Genomic DNA, 15819 nt, shown 5'->3' with positions numbered 1-15819 from the left:
AGCCCGCGCGGCCTGGCCGGGCCCGGCCGGGGCTCCGCGGAAGCGCGCTGCGCCTTTAAAGAAAGCAGACTCCGGGCCGTGACGCACTTCTGGCTGTCAGCCAGGAAGATCGCTCCTGCCAGGCTGACTGGAGAAAACCAACAACTTTTCTTTTGTGTGTGAGGTTACTTTCCACCGCCCCCCTTCCTCGCGTCCTTTCAAGATTTAAATGCTAATGGCGGATTAAACCCCGTAGGTACGGTTGGCTTTAGGACTCCGGTAAGTCCCCCTCCCCCCTACCCGGAGACCTCCCCCCCCCCTTCCTCGGGGTTTTTGTTCCAACATGGACGAGGGGGTGGGGTGGATTCCCCCCCCCCCGCCTCCCTTTTCTGCGCCATCCTAAAAGGGGAGGGAGAGACGAAGGAGAGCAAGTAAACACTCGGAAACGGGCGCCGGGAGCCGGGCTCGCCAACATCCGGGAGTTGGCGCCCTCGGAGCCGAGCGCTGCTTTCTCTCCCTCGCGGGGATGTCAGCGTGTTTTTGTTCCGAGGAGGAAGCGTGTGCGTGCGCACTTGAGCCGCGGAGAGTCGGGGAGAGAACTGCTCTGTTCCCTGGGGTGGCCCTGGGTTTGGCGGCGGCGGCGGCGGGCGACGCACACAGCTGGCGGGGCCCCGGGTGTGAGTGCGTCGGTGAGGACGGGCGCCGGGGGAGCCCGGTGCGCGCCCGGCCCTTCGAACGCTAGCTGCCCGCGGGCCCCGCGGCTGGTTCTCGATGGCCACCTTCACGCTCACGTCTTCCCGATCTGGACCCGGCAGAACACTGGGGGAAATCAGGCCGCTATCAGTTAAGCCACTTGTGAGCCGGGTTGCCCTGCGGTCCCTCCCTCCTCTTCTCTAGGGCCGCAGTTCTGGGCCAAACTCTAGGCTACAAAGGAGGTGGTGTGCATGAAGAGGGAAGGTCTGATCCCAAAGCTCGTCCCCAGGAACCAGAGAACACATCCAGCAAGCTGGTGTGCCTCACACCTCAGGAGTGCAGAGAAACTCTTTGGACTTGGACCACCACATAGCCCCCTCTCTAGACTCCCCAGGGGATGAAAAGGATTCTTCCATGGCGTCTCATGGAGCCCCTGGTCCTTTGATCTTCACTCACTCGGAATCCACCACTAAGACATTTTTTCTGGGTTCTCCCTCTGTCCCGTGTGTCCGCCCCCTCCCCCTTCCCAATTGTGTTTTGCTCAGTGGGGCCCAGCCTGGTCTTGAGCTCAAGCAGTCTTCTTGCCTCAGCCTACAACTAGCTGGGACTACAGGAATGTTCCACTGGCCACCCTGTCTTCGCTGGGGTTTGCGGTGAATTAGCAAGGTAGCTTGGCCTTCACTGGTCTCCCCAGGGATACTCTGCTACTGTTAAGTCTGGGTGATTGTTTTCCTTTCAACTGATCTGTCCCTCTCAATAAGAGGAGGAGCCTCAAGATCACCATGTTTATTCTTTGTTGCTTAGATTGAAAGTATCTCTTAAAAACAGGGAGTATCTCTTAGAACGGGGTGCAGAGCATAGAATTTTTATGGTTCCTGGCAGGCTGGCTCTCCGGGTCAGAGGTGGTGAGCTGAGGTTGGGCACACAGCAAGGGCAGCCATTTTCATCGCTGTGAGTCTGTGGGCCTTTGGAACTATTGAGTAGAAAGGACATTGGGGTCTGGGGAAGGACCCCTTGAGGTGGGAGCAGGAACAGCCCTGAAATTCTGGGAGTAAAGCACTAAGAGAAAGGGGGTTCACTGGACACAGGGGCTCACGAATCTGAGACCAGGACACTTTAGCAGCACTCTAGACCAAAGGTTACTTTAGTTTTATCTTGAGGAAAGGTAGTGTTCAGGCAGGCAGTAAGTGGCTAAAAGGAGTCTCAAGGGAGCTGGCACCTAGGCTAGGGGGTGGGGCACAAAGAATAGTGTGGCTGCCACTCAAACCCTCTGGCCTATCACTTGGTCTCCCAAAACTGCAGCTTTTCAAGAACAGACCCCAGAGCTCAGCAACCTGACCCTCTGGTCCTGGTCCTTGTGTCTGGGCAGGTGGTTTTCATTAGCTTTAGCTGTGGTAGGAAACCATGGCCAGGCTTTAACTCTTTAAGATCCAGAAGGGGGTGCAGGCTGTGTTTCTCGAGTGTCACTTTCCTTGTCCTCATATACCTTCTGTGGAAATAGGATACAATGTAAGTTTGCTACTGATGTGGAGAGTTGCATTATCTGCTTGAGGAGTCAAAGAGGATTTAAGGCCAGAGAGAAAGGAGAGGGTGCTTTGCCACCTCTGGGAAGCCTCAGCTTTAGATTCTGGGAACATTTCTTTTTCAAAACCGGGTGGGAACTGTGAAAGGTACCCTCAGGGCCTGGCCTGCATTCTGGGGATTTTGTCCAGTTTGATGAGTTGGGGTGGATCTCAGCCGATCCTTCTGTGAAATGTTTCCAGGCTACTATGGCAGGCATCTGTTTTTCCATCACCATCACTTGAGTCTTCTGGGTGGGGCCTGCCTCAGATTTCAGGGGGAGGGTGGGGAGGACCTCGCTCTGCTCTGGCTGAGCGCCCTGAGGTTCCAAGCCAGGGCCTGCTTAAAGCCATAGTGGCAGTGCTGAGCACATGGTACTTCTGGCACCGAGAGGAGCTGTCAGTACTGGTGAGTGGCTGTGGGGTGCTAAAGCCACTCGCTGTGGGATCCTGGGGGAGTGCCCTTAGCACTTTGATGACAGTTTCTAGCGTCTATTGATTTCATCCTATATGTGCCTGAGGAGCGAAGAGGAGCGAAGTAAAAGGCATTTGGCCTTGACACAAGGATTTTGAATGGTAGAACTAGTTGGAGACAGGCTTTCCTAGAAGGGCCCTAATAAGGCTTGTGCATTTGGCTCTCTGAGACAAAGCAAAGAACTTGGTTAAGTCTCAGGCCACAACACAGTTGTGGAATCTCTTGGAGTAAGATCTGTAATTGGTCTCCTGTTGCAAATAGAATTTCTGACTGAACTAGTGGGCCTCCTTGAGGAACTACTGGTCTGTAAGGTAGTTGTGGGGCTGGGAGAAGGTATCTAGGACACATTTTTCTTATTACTGAATAGCACAGAGACTTTTGAAAAGAAGCCCTAGCTAGGCATGGTGGTACACTTTTGTAATCTGAGCTACTCAGGGTAGAGTTGGACAGGATTGTAGTTTAAGGCCAGCACTGGGCAAAAAGTCTGAGACCATATTTCAAAAACAAGAACTAAAACTAAAAAGGGCTGGGAGCATGGGTCAAGTGGTAGAGTACCTACCTAACGGCCCTGAGTTTAACCTCCAATACTGCAAATAAGAGAAAGGAATGGAAAGGAAGAGAGAGAAAAAAAATAGAAAAGAAAGCCCAGCCAGATGCCAGTGGCTCATGCCTATAATTTTAGCTACTCAGGAGGCTGAGATCTGAGGATCGAGTTTGAAGCCGGCCCTGGCAGGAGTCTGTGAGACTTTTTTTTTTTTTTTTTGGTCTGTCTTGGGGCCTGAATTCAGGGCCTAGTTGCTGTCCCTTAGCTCTTTTGCTTAAGGCTCTACTACTTTGAGCCACAGCACCACTTCTGGTTTTTGAGAGGTTAATTGGAGATAAGATTCTCATGGATTTTTCTGCCCAGGCTGGCTTTGAACCATGATCCTCAGCAGCTTCTTGAGTAGCTGGTATTAGAGGCCAGGCATGAGCCGCTGGTACCCAGCTTGTGAGACCCTTTGTTTATTTATTATTAGCTTACTTTATTTTATTTTTTTTTTTTGGGTCCGATCGTGGGGCCTGAACTCTGGGCCTGGGCGCTGTCCCTCAGCTCTTCAGCTCAAGGCTAGCGCTCTACCACTTGAGCCACAGCGCCACTTCCACTTTTTTCTTTTTTTTTTTTTTATAAATTTTTTGGGTCCGGTCATGGGGCCTGAACTCTGGGCCTGGGCGCTGTCCCTCAGCTCTTCAGCTCAAGGCTAGCGCTCTACCACTTGAGCCACAGCGCCACTTCCGGCTTTTTTTCTTTTTGCTTATATGGTGCTGAGGAATCGAACCCAGGGCCTCAAGCATGCAAGGCAAGCGCTCTACCACTGAGCCACCTTCCCAGCCCCAACACTTTTTTCTTTTTGCTTATGTGGTGCTGGGGAATCGAACCTAGGTCCTCAGGCATGCAAGGCAAGCGCTCTACCACTGAGTCACCTTCCCAGCCCCTACTTCCAGCTTTTTATTGGTAAATTAGAGATAAGAATGTCATGGAGCCGGGCTCCAGTGGCTCAGGCCTGTAATCCTAGCTACTCAGGAGGCTGAGATCTGAGGATCACCATTCAAAGCCAGCCTGGGCAGGAAAGTCAGTGAGACTCATCTCCAGTTAACCACCAGAAAACTAGAAGTGACGCTGTGGTTCAAGTGGTAGAGCTTTTGCCTTGAGCTGAAGAGCTAAGGGACAGCGCCCAGGCCCAGAGTTCAATCCCTACCACTGACAAAAAAAAGAAAAAAAAAAAGAATGGATTTTTCTGTCTTGGCTGGTTTCTAACCTTAATTCTCAGTTTTCAGCCTCCTGAGTAGCTGCTAGTGCCCAGACCTAAATTAGAATGTTTTAGAAGAAATAAAGTTTTAATTTCCAAGTAAGGTGGATTTAATGACAGGTTGCCTTTAAACATAACACATCTCCAGAAAGGAAATTAGTTTAATGTACAGTGTGTATTCAAAGTCTTCAGATTCTGAGATGTAACCAGTTTTCAGTTGCATTATTTCAATTGGATATTTTATATTTATATTTCACATCAGTGTTTTGTATTTATTTTAGAAATGTTCCCTCTTTATTCTTCTCTCTCCCTAAAAGAGGCTCATTAGTTATGGGGGACCCTGAGCTATGTCTGTAGTTGAGTTAGAGGTAACTATGAATATTAGGAGCTCCTTTGTTGATTGGCTTCTTTATCTGTTTAGGTTCTAGGCTTGCTATACAGTGACTACCTACCATTATAGATCATAGACATAATACTAATTTTATTTTGCAGCAACTACTTATGTGCTTTCCTCAAAAGTCATAGTAAAAATGTATTAAAATACTAAAAGTACACTGTATATATAAGCAGGGTGTCAGTGGCTCATGCCTGTAACCATAGCTACTCAGGAGGTTGAGATCTAAGGATCGTAGTTCAAAGCCAGTCCAGACAGAAAAACCTTTGAGACTTAATCTCCAATTAACCAACAAAAAGCCAGAAGTGGAGCTATTGTTCAAGTGGTAAAGCACTAGCCTTGAGCATAAAAGCTTAGTGTTCAGGCCTAGTTCAAGGCTCAGGACTAACATGTACGCTCTCCCTCCCTCCCTCCCTCCCTCCCTCCCTCCCTCCCTCTCCTCCTCTCCCCCTCTCCCTCCTTCTCCTCCCTCTGTCTGTCTCTGTCTCTCTGTCTCTCTCTCAGTTTGTTCAATTTAGACAGGCCTTGAACGGTGATCCTTCTATTTCTGCCTCCTAAGTGTCTAAGATTACAGATGTGAACTATATACCTAGTCCTAGTCTGACCTCCTAAAACCTGGGTTCAAATGATCCTCAGTGTTTTGAGCTCTTGGTCAAGGTTCTTTAAATAGAGCCAAAATAGAAGCCCTTGCTGAAGTTCTTTAACCTTGTTTCTAGTGGTAAGGACTGACTTAGATGGTTATCTGAAGCCAAAGACAGTTGAATCAATTGGGAAGTTTGTATGCAGCTTCTTTTTTCTTTTCCTTCTTCCTCCATTTTTTTTTTCCGTAGGTGGTAGGCCTTGAACTCTTGGCCAGGCACTGTCCCTTAGCTCTTTTGCTCAAGATTAATACTCTACCACTTTGAGCCACAACACCACTTGGAGTTTTCTGGTGGTTAACTGGAGATAAGGGTCTCATGGGGACTTTCCTTCCCAGCTGGCTTTAACAGAACTCAGCCTCCTGAGTAGCTAGGATTATAGGTGTGAGACACTGGAGTCCAGCTTCCTCCTTTTTTTTTTTTTTGGTACTGGGGATCAAACCCAGGACATTGTACTTGCTAGGCAAGTGCTTTGCTACTGAGCTACATCTCAGCCCCCTCCCTCCTTTTTTTATTTAAAAGAAAATTCATCTTATTCTCCTGCTGTTTTTTTCCTTCTCCTGTCAAAGTTTTATGTCTGGAAAGAATATTTAAAATGCAAAATTTTGTATCTGCAGGGGAGTATATAACAATTTTTTTCCCCCCTGCCAGTCAGGCCTGGAGCTTGTACTCAGGGCCTGGGTCATTGTCCTGAACCTCTCTGTGGTCAAGGCTAGTGCTCTACCACTCGAGCCGCAGTGCCACTTCCAGCTTTTTCTGTGTATGTGGTAGTAAGGAATTGAACCCAGGGCTTCATGCATGGTAGGCAAACACTCTACCACTAAGCCACATTCACAGCCCACATTAAAGAAATTGAAGTTTTGAATAGATGTGATTCAAAAGTACAAAAGGCTACCAGGTAAAATTTCAAGAGAAGCTGAATGCTAGTGGCTCATTTGTGTAATCCTAGCTATTTTGCATGCTGAGATCTGTGGATTGAGGTTTGAAGCCAACTAAGGTAGAAAAATCTGCTAGACTCCATCTCTCCAGCAAAGACTCCAGCAAAACAGTTGAAATGGAGACATGGCTTAAGTTTCACACCCCAAGTTCAAGCCTGGGTACTGGTATACACAGAGAACAAGGGATACACGTAGTTACAATGTAAATATTGAGATCCAAGGACTCTGATATAAAGTCTCTTTTTCCCCTTTGAAGTTCTCTGCCATCAAGTTTCTCTCCCTATAGGCAAGGTGGTACCAATGGGAAATCAAAAGATTCTTCCAGAATCATTTTATGCCTGATTGTATTATGTAAGCATGCCCTTGTGCTGGCACATCTTGGTCTCTTGTAGGTCCAAGCCTCAGGCCTCTTTGGCACTTTGGGGGGCTGTGACTGGGATCACTCACTGGATGGGAGGTGGAGCAGTGTTCCTTTGCTAATGTTAACACTCTTAGATATGCAGTGTGGTTGTGTATTCTTGTTATTCTAGCACTTGGGAATTGAGGGAGGTGAGGTTTGAATTTGAAGCCAGCCTGGGCCAGACCCTGTCCCAAGACACCAAAAACCAACCAAACAGAAATCCTGAAATCAGGCTGGGAATGTGGCTTAGTGGTTGAGTGCTTGTTGCATGCTTGAAGCCCTGGGTTCAATTCCTCAGTAAACATATAAACAGAAAAAGCTGGAAGTAGTGCTGTGGCTAAAGTGGTAGAGTGCAGCCTTGAGCAGAAGGAGCTCAGGGACAGTGCCCAGGTGCTGAGTTCAAGCCCCAGGAGTAGCAAAAAAAACAAAGAGAGAGAGAGAGAAAAGAAATTCTGAAATCATGTGTTCCCTTCGCCCTTTGCAGCTGTGGGAGCAAACCACGCATTTTGGCATTTCTCATGTTCTCACCAGGCTCTTGTGTTTGACTCGCAGGTGAACAGTCTGCGTGTGGCTGATCCTGTGGAGACCTTGCCGCAGCTCCAAGACTGCAGCGTCTTTATCAAGATCATTAACAGCATGTGAGTATGCAAACTGCCCGCCCCTCAGGGAAGCTGCCTGCTGTGGTGGTAGAGTGTTAGGAGCCTGGGTAAGCCCAAAGGCCAGCACTTCAACCTTGTCCTTTCAGTTTGGCTTCATCTGAAGTCTTCCCCATTCTTGCATAGAAGGGGCCGCAAGGCCCCTGTTGCACAGTTTCAAGAGCTCCCCATTCTCTTATCTCAGTGGGAGTCTTCTGTAGCCCTCTTGTCTTGACTCAGCCCCAAGTTCTCTTCACAGGCCCCATTTGCAGCCTTGAGGTCCTGCTGTAAGAAAGAAGCCCTTACATTTGAGGGAGAAATACACAGTATAGATAGTCCCCTTCCTATGCTGCCCAAGCCCAGAGTTCAAGCCCCACAACCAACCCAAAACAAAACAAAACAGAGTCTCCCAGACATTCCTGCCTTTGAATGTGATCCTCAAATCTTAGTCTCCTGTGTAGCTAGGATTATAGGCATGAGTCACCAGCACCCAGCTTGTCTTTCTTTTCCTTACTTTCTTTTTGCCTGTCCTGGGGCCTGAACTCTGGGCCTTGGCTCTGTCCCTCAGCTCAAGGCTAGCACTCTACCACTTGAGCCACAGTGCCACTTCTGGCTTTTTCTGCTTATGTGGTGCTGAGGAATCGAACCCAGGGCGTCATGCATGCAAGGCGAGCACTCTACCGCTAAATTACCTTCCCAGTCCCTTGTCTTTTTTTTTTTTAAAACAGAGTTTTTTCATACAGACTCAGACTGGCCTGAAACTCTGGGTCCTCCAGTTTCTACCTCACCAGTGCTGGCTTATAGGCATGTGCCCTGCCTACCTTCATTGATTGGGTTTTAATCAGTGTCTGGGTGAATAGATGTAGGAATGAGGGGTAATTAGTATTCTCCAGTGGCAAAATCTAGTGAGGCTGAGGAGCAGACAAACCCATTAGGGTGTTTTTGTTTTTGTTTCCCCTTTGGAAGTGTGTGGTAGTAATGGGATTTCCTATAGGATTTTTTTTTTTTTTTGCCAGTCTTGGGGCTTGAAATCAGGACTTTCTCAAATCCTCACTTCATCCTCACAATTGTGATTCTTCATTGTTAATAGATTAAAATCTAAGATCTTCAGCTTGGAGACTGAAGATATGCTCAGTGGAAGAGGTCTTGCTTAGTGTGTACAAGGCTCTGGGTTTGATCTTTAGCGCCACCAAAATGTCCCCCAGATTTTTAGCCTGGTGTTTAGACATCATTTATCAAGCATGTCAGCTGCTGGTAGGTGGGCGAATTGCTTGGGACCTGGATTTAAAGGCCAGATTGGGTAACATAGTGAGAGCCTATCTCCAAAATAACCCCTTAAACTCCAAAACAGCTTCCATCAGGGCTCATTTCCTCTCTCAACAGTTTTTTGCTTTTTTGGTGTTGGTCTTAGGGTTTGAACTCAGGCCCTGGGCTCTGTCCCTTAGCTTTTTTTTTGTTCAAGGCTAATGCTCTGTCACTTGAGCCATAGCTCCACTTCTGACTTTTTGATGATTAATTGGAGATAAGAATATTAGGAACTTTCTTGTTTGGACTGGCTTCAAACCTGGATCTTCAGATCTCAGCCGGCCGAGTAGCCTGGGTTATAGGCATGAGCCACTGACACCCCGCCTCTTGCCAGGTTTGAGTCCTGCTTTATGTTGATGGAGCGGAAATTCCTGAAGCACAGCGTTTGTTAATTACATCATCATGGTTCTGCTTGGCTTTTGCCCTTTCCCCTTGTAAATGGATTGGTGTAAATTTGCTTAATTTACAGTTCTTTTTTTTCTGTTGAGGGGGGCAGTGCTAAGGTTTGACCTGTGTAGGCTATGTAGGCTCTCTACTGATTGAGCTGTGCGCCCCATGAGATGCTGCCGAGGTGGAGTTATAAAGCAGTCATTTGTAACTCCTAACGTAAATGTTTCTGTGTTTTGTTTTGTTTTGTTACTCAATGGGCCTGGGCGCTGTCCCTCAGCTCTTCAGCTCAAGGCTAGCACTCTACCACTTGAACCACAGCACCACTTCTGGTTTTCTGATGGTTAATTGGAGATAAGAGTCTCATGGATGTTCTTGCCCGGGCTGGCTTTGAACTGTGATCCCCAGATCTCAGCCTCCTGAGTAGTTAGGATTATAGACATGAGCTGGCACCCAGCTAAATAATTATTTTTTAAATCTCACTGAAACAATGTTCAAGAGGAAGTGTACTCATTACCTCACTCATGTAACTGTAACCCTCTGTATAGTATCTTTACAATAAAAAAATTAAAAAAAAATCTCACTGAAGTGGTAGTTGAGTTACTTATTATCAATGGCTGGTCAATGCACTAGGCTGGCAATATCTAGCCCACTGTTCAATTATAATATCCGTAAAAAGAGACAGCCAGGTACAGTAGGCCCTCAAATGTAATATAACAATATGTTTTTCTGACTTCAGGGTAGATTGAAGAACTTTTGTTTTGAAGATATTAATTTCCCTGGCCTGATGACAGGTCAGCAGATGTGCCCAGGAGTGAGGATATGTGTGTGTCCTTGGTCTATCCGCTGTTGGTTTATAACCTGGAAAAGAATTTCATAGGGAAATGGAAGATACCAGCTCCAAGTTGTTTCCAGAAATGTACCTGAGTGTTCGACTAGGGGCTGTGGGGAGTGGGCTGTTGAAATCCCAGCCTCGCTCAGCTTTTTTCCAGTAATGCAGGGTAGTGCAGACCAACTGCCTTTGGGGAGAACAGGTTAAGCTGTTCTGGCTATTGCATTTTTGATACTGCTTCTACTGCTAACCTAAATCAGAAGTCTCATTCAGAGGAATACAGTGAAGGCTGGCAAGGTTGGCGAGCAGGGAGAAGCTGTGGGAATTGAACAGGACTGGGTTCCTTGGCCACTTGGTCTTTGTGGGAAATGCATTGTCATCAACTCCTAACAGTTTTTCTTGTTCTTCTGGGAATGCGCAGCCTAAAGCAAAGAGGCTGGTTGCCTTGTCTGATGGCTGTGAGCCTTGTAGCAAAGCTGGCAGAGGTCATTTCACTAGCAAACCTAAAGCTCTGACGTTTGTTCTGACAGTTCTGACAGTGACCTCTGCTGTTCACAGTGAAAAGCAGCCCTTAGCTGCCAGTCAGCTCAGACATTCTCAATAACCTGCTAGTTGCTGAGCTTACAGCCATCATTAGAGCACGGGCAGCTGTGAGTGGTACAGTGGCGTGATAGCTGTTCCTGGGCTTACTACCTTCCTTTGTAAAGGCGCTGGTGCCAGGGTTTAAATTCGAGGCCTCATGCTTTCATCTGTCTTGATCATGGCTGGCATTCTACCACTTAAGCCATACCTCTCATCTGGCATTTTACTAGTTAATTGTAGATAGAGTCACAAGGACTTTTTGCCCAGGCTGGCTTTGAACCCAAATCCTCCAGATTTCAGCCTTCTGAGTAGCTAGTAGTACAAGTGTGATGGTACCTGGCTTTATATCTGCTTCTTTAGAAAATATTCAAGCCATTTAGTAGGTCATCTACTCAAGACACTGAAAGATCACTTGAGTCTAGGAGTTTAAGGCCAGCAAGGATAACATAGCAAGATACCTATTCTTTCCTCCCCCTGCATCTCAAGAAACAACAGACAGAAAACTAATAAAGGAAAAAAAAAAGCGTGCAGTTTGGTTTAACTCAATTTTTTTTCAAACATTAGTTACATGTTTTATTTTATTTAGTGGAATACACTTAGGCAAATACCATTCTACCCAGAAGCAAGCTGACATTCCCAGTTATGTGTGGGTGGGGAAGATGGCTCATTTAGGAGTCAGTGCAGACATTAGCACTCTTCAAGACTAGGAGCCCCTAAGCCAAGGTCTGCTGTCCAGAATGCCTCTTGCAGAGCTCCACTTAGAAGATCCTTTGCAGTCCCTTGGAAGATTAGGATGGCAGTAGCTCATGGTCTTGGCTTGGATATGGCATGTTCCTTATAAATATCTGGAACTGTGGTGATTAGGGGCCTGTCCTTCCCTCCAGAGAGTTGGTTGAGACCTCCCACAGTCCTTTTAAAAAATCAGCATCTCCAGTTCAGCTCGGAAAGTAAAGCAATAATCCTCTTCAAACGGAGTGCAGTTACACTGTGTACCTAGTGGCCACAGCCTGGCTATTTGAGGTTCCTCCTCCCACCCTCTGCTCTCTCCAAATTTTGCCTTTGCAGTTAAATGAGGATCAAGGGAGTAAGTGCCCTTCAGAAAGAAGGATCACTGAGCATGGTGATTCACACCTGTAATCTCAGTATTCAGGAGATGGAGACAGAGAAGTTTGAGTTTTGAGACAAGCTTGAGTTACATAATGAGATTATGTCTCAAAACACAAATAAACAAAAAACAGAAAAAAAAGATTGATGTTAACCCTTAACCCAGCGCTCAGGAGCCTTCAGCCATCTCCGCTTTCCTCCCAGTGTGACGCCTTTGCTCTGTCGCTGCAGAACCTCATCCCTTCCTTCCCATGGGCTTCTCTCACTCGTGGTAGCTGTTTCCTAGCCACCTGATGTTTTAGAGTGGAGTCATTCAGAGCTGTTTAATCTAGTTGGTGCTGCCTTCATCTTCCTTTCCTGCAGAGCTTTTTCATAGTTGCAAATGGGATGACAGGGTATATCCTCTTTGCAAGAAAGACCCCATGCCCCAAGTCCCCACTTCTCACTCAACATTTCATCTGAAGAAGTGGTATTCTTGCATCTTCTTTATGGCTTCACACCCAATATAGAATAGAACACGTGTGCAGGGAGGGGAGGTAGCAGTAAGAAAGCAGGCAGAGGTCACTGAGTGTTGTGGGGCTTGAACTCAATGCCTGGGCGCTGTCCCTGAGCCCTTTTGCTCAAGGCTAGTGGCTCTACCACTTTGAGCCACAGTTCCACTTCTGGTTTTCTGGTAGTTAATGGGAGATGAGTCTCACAGACTTTCCTGCCCTGGCTGGTTTTGAACTGTGATTCTAAGATCTCAGCCTCCTAAGTAGCCAGATTACAGGCATGAGCCACTAGCTTCCAGCTCTAATACTTGTTTTTTTTTTTCTAGCCATGGCACTGAAGAGGGCCAGCAAATCCTGCAACAGCCAGTGCCAGAGAGACTGGACTTCGTGTGCAGTTTTCTGCAGAGTAAGTGCCTTTTTTCTCTAGCTAGGCAGCTCTGGCTCCTGGAATTTGAGACCCCAGAGAATCCAGTCAAGGATGATGACTGAGCTGAATACAGCCAGGTCAGACTCCTGGGTCTTGGGATGCAAGTGTGGCCTTTAAGTTCCAGAGTCTGTTTCCCATCCAGCCCATCTCCCATCAACCTTCCCAGCGCTCAGCACATTGGTCTTCTGTTCCCCCTACTTTGAGAAGTCAGAGACAAGAAATCCTTATTACTTTATTTACCTTGGCAAGTAAAGGGTTTTCTCACTTCCCAGATAAGTGTTCAGGGGTAAGTACAGGATCAGAGGCGGAGACCTTGACTTGCTCACTGCTTTACACCTTTCTGGACATAGGTTTCCTGTCTGTGGTATAGATGCAGATAATCACATTTCAGGTAGATGAGAGGATTAAAGAAGGAGCTGCTAGCAGAGTACTTGTGAGCTCCACTTAGCGCTGATTCAGACCTAGACTATAGAGCTATCTTTGATGTGGGGAGCTTTCTGCTCCTCCTCTTCCTCAAGAGAATTGTAGAGAAGGTGAGAAGCACTGGAGATGAAGCAGCAAGAAGTTAGTAACTAAGGCTGGACTGTCTGGCAGCAAGGGAGCCGGGGTCTTCAGTTGCTATATCCTAATTCACATGTGGGCTTCTTGTGTCACCTTAGTTGAGACAGGACTTTAGAGTGACCTGGACCTTGGCTCCCTCTGTGGTGCTAAGGTGCTGGGAAGTGAGCAGGTAGGCTTGTCCTAATCTTGAGTCCCTTGCCTGCCTTTTTGCCCTGGCCCTGGGGCCTGTGGACTGCCTGCAGATGGAAGTTGTAAGGCAGGCAGAGGACTCAAAAAGGAGCCTAGTCTCATAGTCCTTTCCTGGCTGGGATTCTGCTTTGCAGGTTTAGCTACTCTGGGAAGGTCAGGTGTAGTTCCCAGGAAGGTCACCCTTTTTTCTACCTTGCTTTCGTTGCAGAAAATAGAAAATTTCCTTCTTCTCCAGAATGTGTGGTGTCTGCACAGAAGGTGACGGAGGGGTCAGAGCTGGAATTGGCCAAGGTACCTGTGGCACCTGTTCCACATGGGTTGGGGAGAAGTGGCTGAGGGACCCTTGGGGGCGGGCTCTTTATGCAAGGGCTGAGGAGTGCTTTATTTCTGTGGTCCTTGGATGCTGGGGGCGGGACCAGACAGCCACCTGACAGAGGTTAACTAGACCTGTGCTGAAGGCCATCAGGAATCAGGTCTCACCGTAGCAGCCTGCTTCGTTCCCTCTGCTGGTCTGTCGAGAGGCCTGGCCTTTGTGTCTGCTTGCAGTACCTGGGCATTTAGCCAGGCAGGAATCTTGGCAGCTGACTTTTTTTCTTCATATTGATGGAGTCCTTAGGTAAGAAAAACAAACAAACAAAAAAAATCTGAGTGTCTCCTGGGGCTCCTAAGCCTGGTAACCTGGAACTGTTTGCTAACTAAAGGCATTTTGGGTGACAATAGCTCAGAGTCCCCAAACGTCCCTGAGTAGGAGCGCTGGATGGGAGCACTAAGTGGGAGCACTTCATGACTGCCTCCTGTATGGCTTCTAGATAACCATGCTGCTCTTGTACCATGCGACCATGAGCTCCAGAAGTTCCCGGGACTGGGAGCAGTTTGAGTACAGGATTCAGGTATGCACTTGACCTCTGCCTGACTTGAGGGCCCAGCCTGGCTCCCCTCACCCTGTTCCTTTGTCTTTTCTTTTTTCTTCTTAATTCATTAATTTTGTTATTATCTCTAAGTAGTTGTACTAAGGATTCCAGCTCATCATATGAGTTTATGACTACAGTGCATCTTGATTAATGTTACCCCTTCTATGATTCTCCCCCATCTTTTCCATTCCCATTCATACTGAAATTGCGCATTTTATTTTCTGAAGAACCATGGTTTTGGTGATGGCAGCTATTTCTTACAGGAAATCCAGAAAATGCTGAGGCTCATTAAGAAGGCAATAACACTTGCTGATAATTCCTTCCCAGACATAACTCCTAATTTTTTTTGTTTTTTGTTTTGGCAGTTATGGGGCTTGAGCTCTAGGCCTGGGTGCACTGTCCCCACACTCTATAGCTTCAAGGCTAGTGCTCTACCACTTGAGCTACAGCACCACTTCCTAACTTCTGACTTTTAAATAACAGACTTCTAAAAGTCTATTATTACTTTTTAATGTGTGTATTTAACTGTGCTGTGTATTTGTATGTGCACAGAAATTATTCTTTTCATGAATGTGCCTGTGTGTGTGTGTGTGTGTGTGTGTGTGTGTGTGCACGCACATGTGTGTCAGACACTATTTATCTCATTCCTTCCACCATTGCCAACAGTTATGCTAGACGCTGTGTGCTTACAATGCTATTAAGGAATCTTACTCTGGATGTACTTTATGGGGAGGTAGTAGGGAGTAAAGCAAGTGGGGGAACGTGTGATCCTACCTGCTCTGTCTCCTGAAAGTGGGAGGAACAGAAGATCAAGGTGATGAGTGCTGGAAAGTGGATCTGATCTGCCTGTGATCAGGGTGTGAGGCGGGCTCTGGAACTGACAGGCCAGAGCCCACAGCTTCTTGAATTGGCAGCCAGAAGCACACCGAGACCCAGAGAACTGAACTGCTGGCTGTTTTCTGTTGTGGCTGTGCTAGAGCAGGGCCTGGCAGCGTGTGCGCCTGGGTGTTGGAGCTTTGAATCTGAGAGGAAGAATAGGGCCCATCATGGTTTGGGATTGGCAGGGTAGAGTCCTGAGCCCCCAGGCTCGTCTCTGATTGCATAATGGGGCTCCCTTTCTCTTTCCATGGCATAGGCTGAGTTAGCTGTCATCCTGAAGTTTATGCTAGACCATGAAGATGGATTGAATCTTAATGAGGACCTACAGAACTTTTTGGCAAAAGGTGAGTAGGCCACTCGTGAGGACCCCTCATCTCTGAGTAGAGATTGTGTTGGTTATGGAGAATTGGAGGGGGGGTGTTCCCCATCACATGACATAGGCTCAGTGCTCGGGAATAAAGTGTTGCATCTTTTTAAAATTAATTAATTTGTCAGTTGTGGGGCTTGACTTAAGCAGGGCCTGGGAGCTGTCCCTAAGCTCTTTTGCTCAAGGCTCTTTTGCTCTACCACTTTGAGCGGTAGCTCCACTTCTAATGTTTTGGTGATTAGTTGGAGATAAGAGTCTGCCAGACTTTCCCGCCCAGGTTGGCTTT

General features: G+C 47.3%; 1 protein-coding gene across 1 annotated transcript in view; it reads left to right on the top strand.

The window, feature by feature from the left end:
* The first annotated feature begins 750 nt into the window (after window positions 1-750).
* Window positions 751-15819, top strand: part of Numa1 (nuclear mitotic apparatus protein 1) — a 31108-nt gene continuing 16039 nt past the window's right edge. The window contains exons 1-6 of the mRNA XM_013013958.1: window positions 751-834; window positions 7395-7501; window positions 12526-12605; window positions 13585-13667; window positions 14186-14266; window positions 15423-15510. Coding sequence (XP_012869412.1) covers window positions 751-834; window positions 7395-7501; window positions 12526-12605; window positions 13585-13667; window positions 14186-14266; window positions 15423-15510 — 523 coding nt within the window. The remainder of the gene's footprint in view (window positions 835-7394; window positions 7502-12525; window positions 12606-13584; window positions 13668-14185; window positions 14267-15422; window positions 15511-15819) is intronic.

This window comes from Dipodomys ordii, unplaced genomic scaffold, assembly GCF_000151885.1.
Source record: "Dipodomys ordii isolate 6190 unplaced genomic scaffold, Dord_2.0 Scaffold22, whole genome shotgun sequence".
Taxonomy (NCBI): domain Eukaryota; kingdom Metazoa; phylum Chordata; class Mammalia; order Rodentia; family Heteromyidae; genus Dipodomys; species Dipodomys ordii.
The sequence above is the reverse complement of the archived record's forward strand: the minus strand, read 5'-3'. Positions and strand labels throughout refer to the sequence as shown.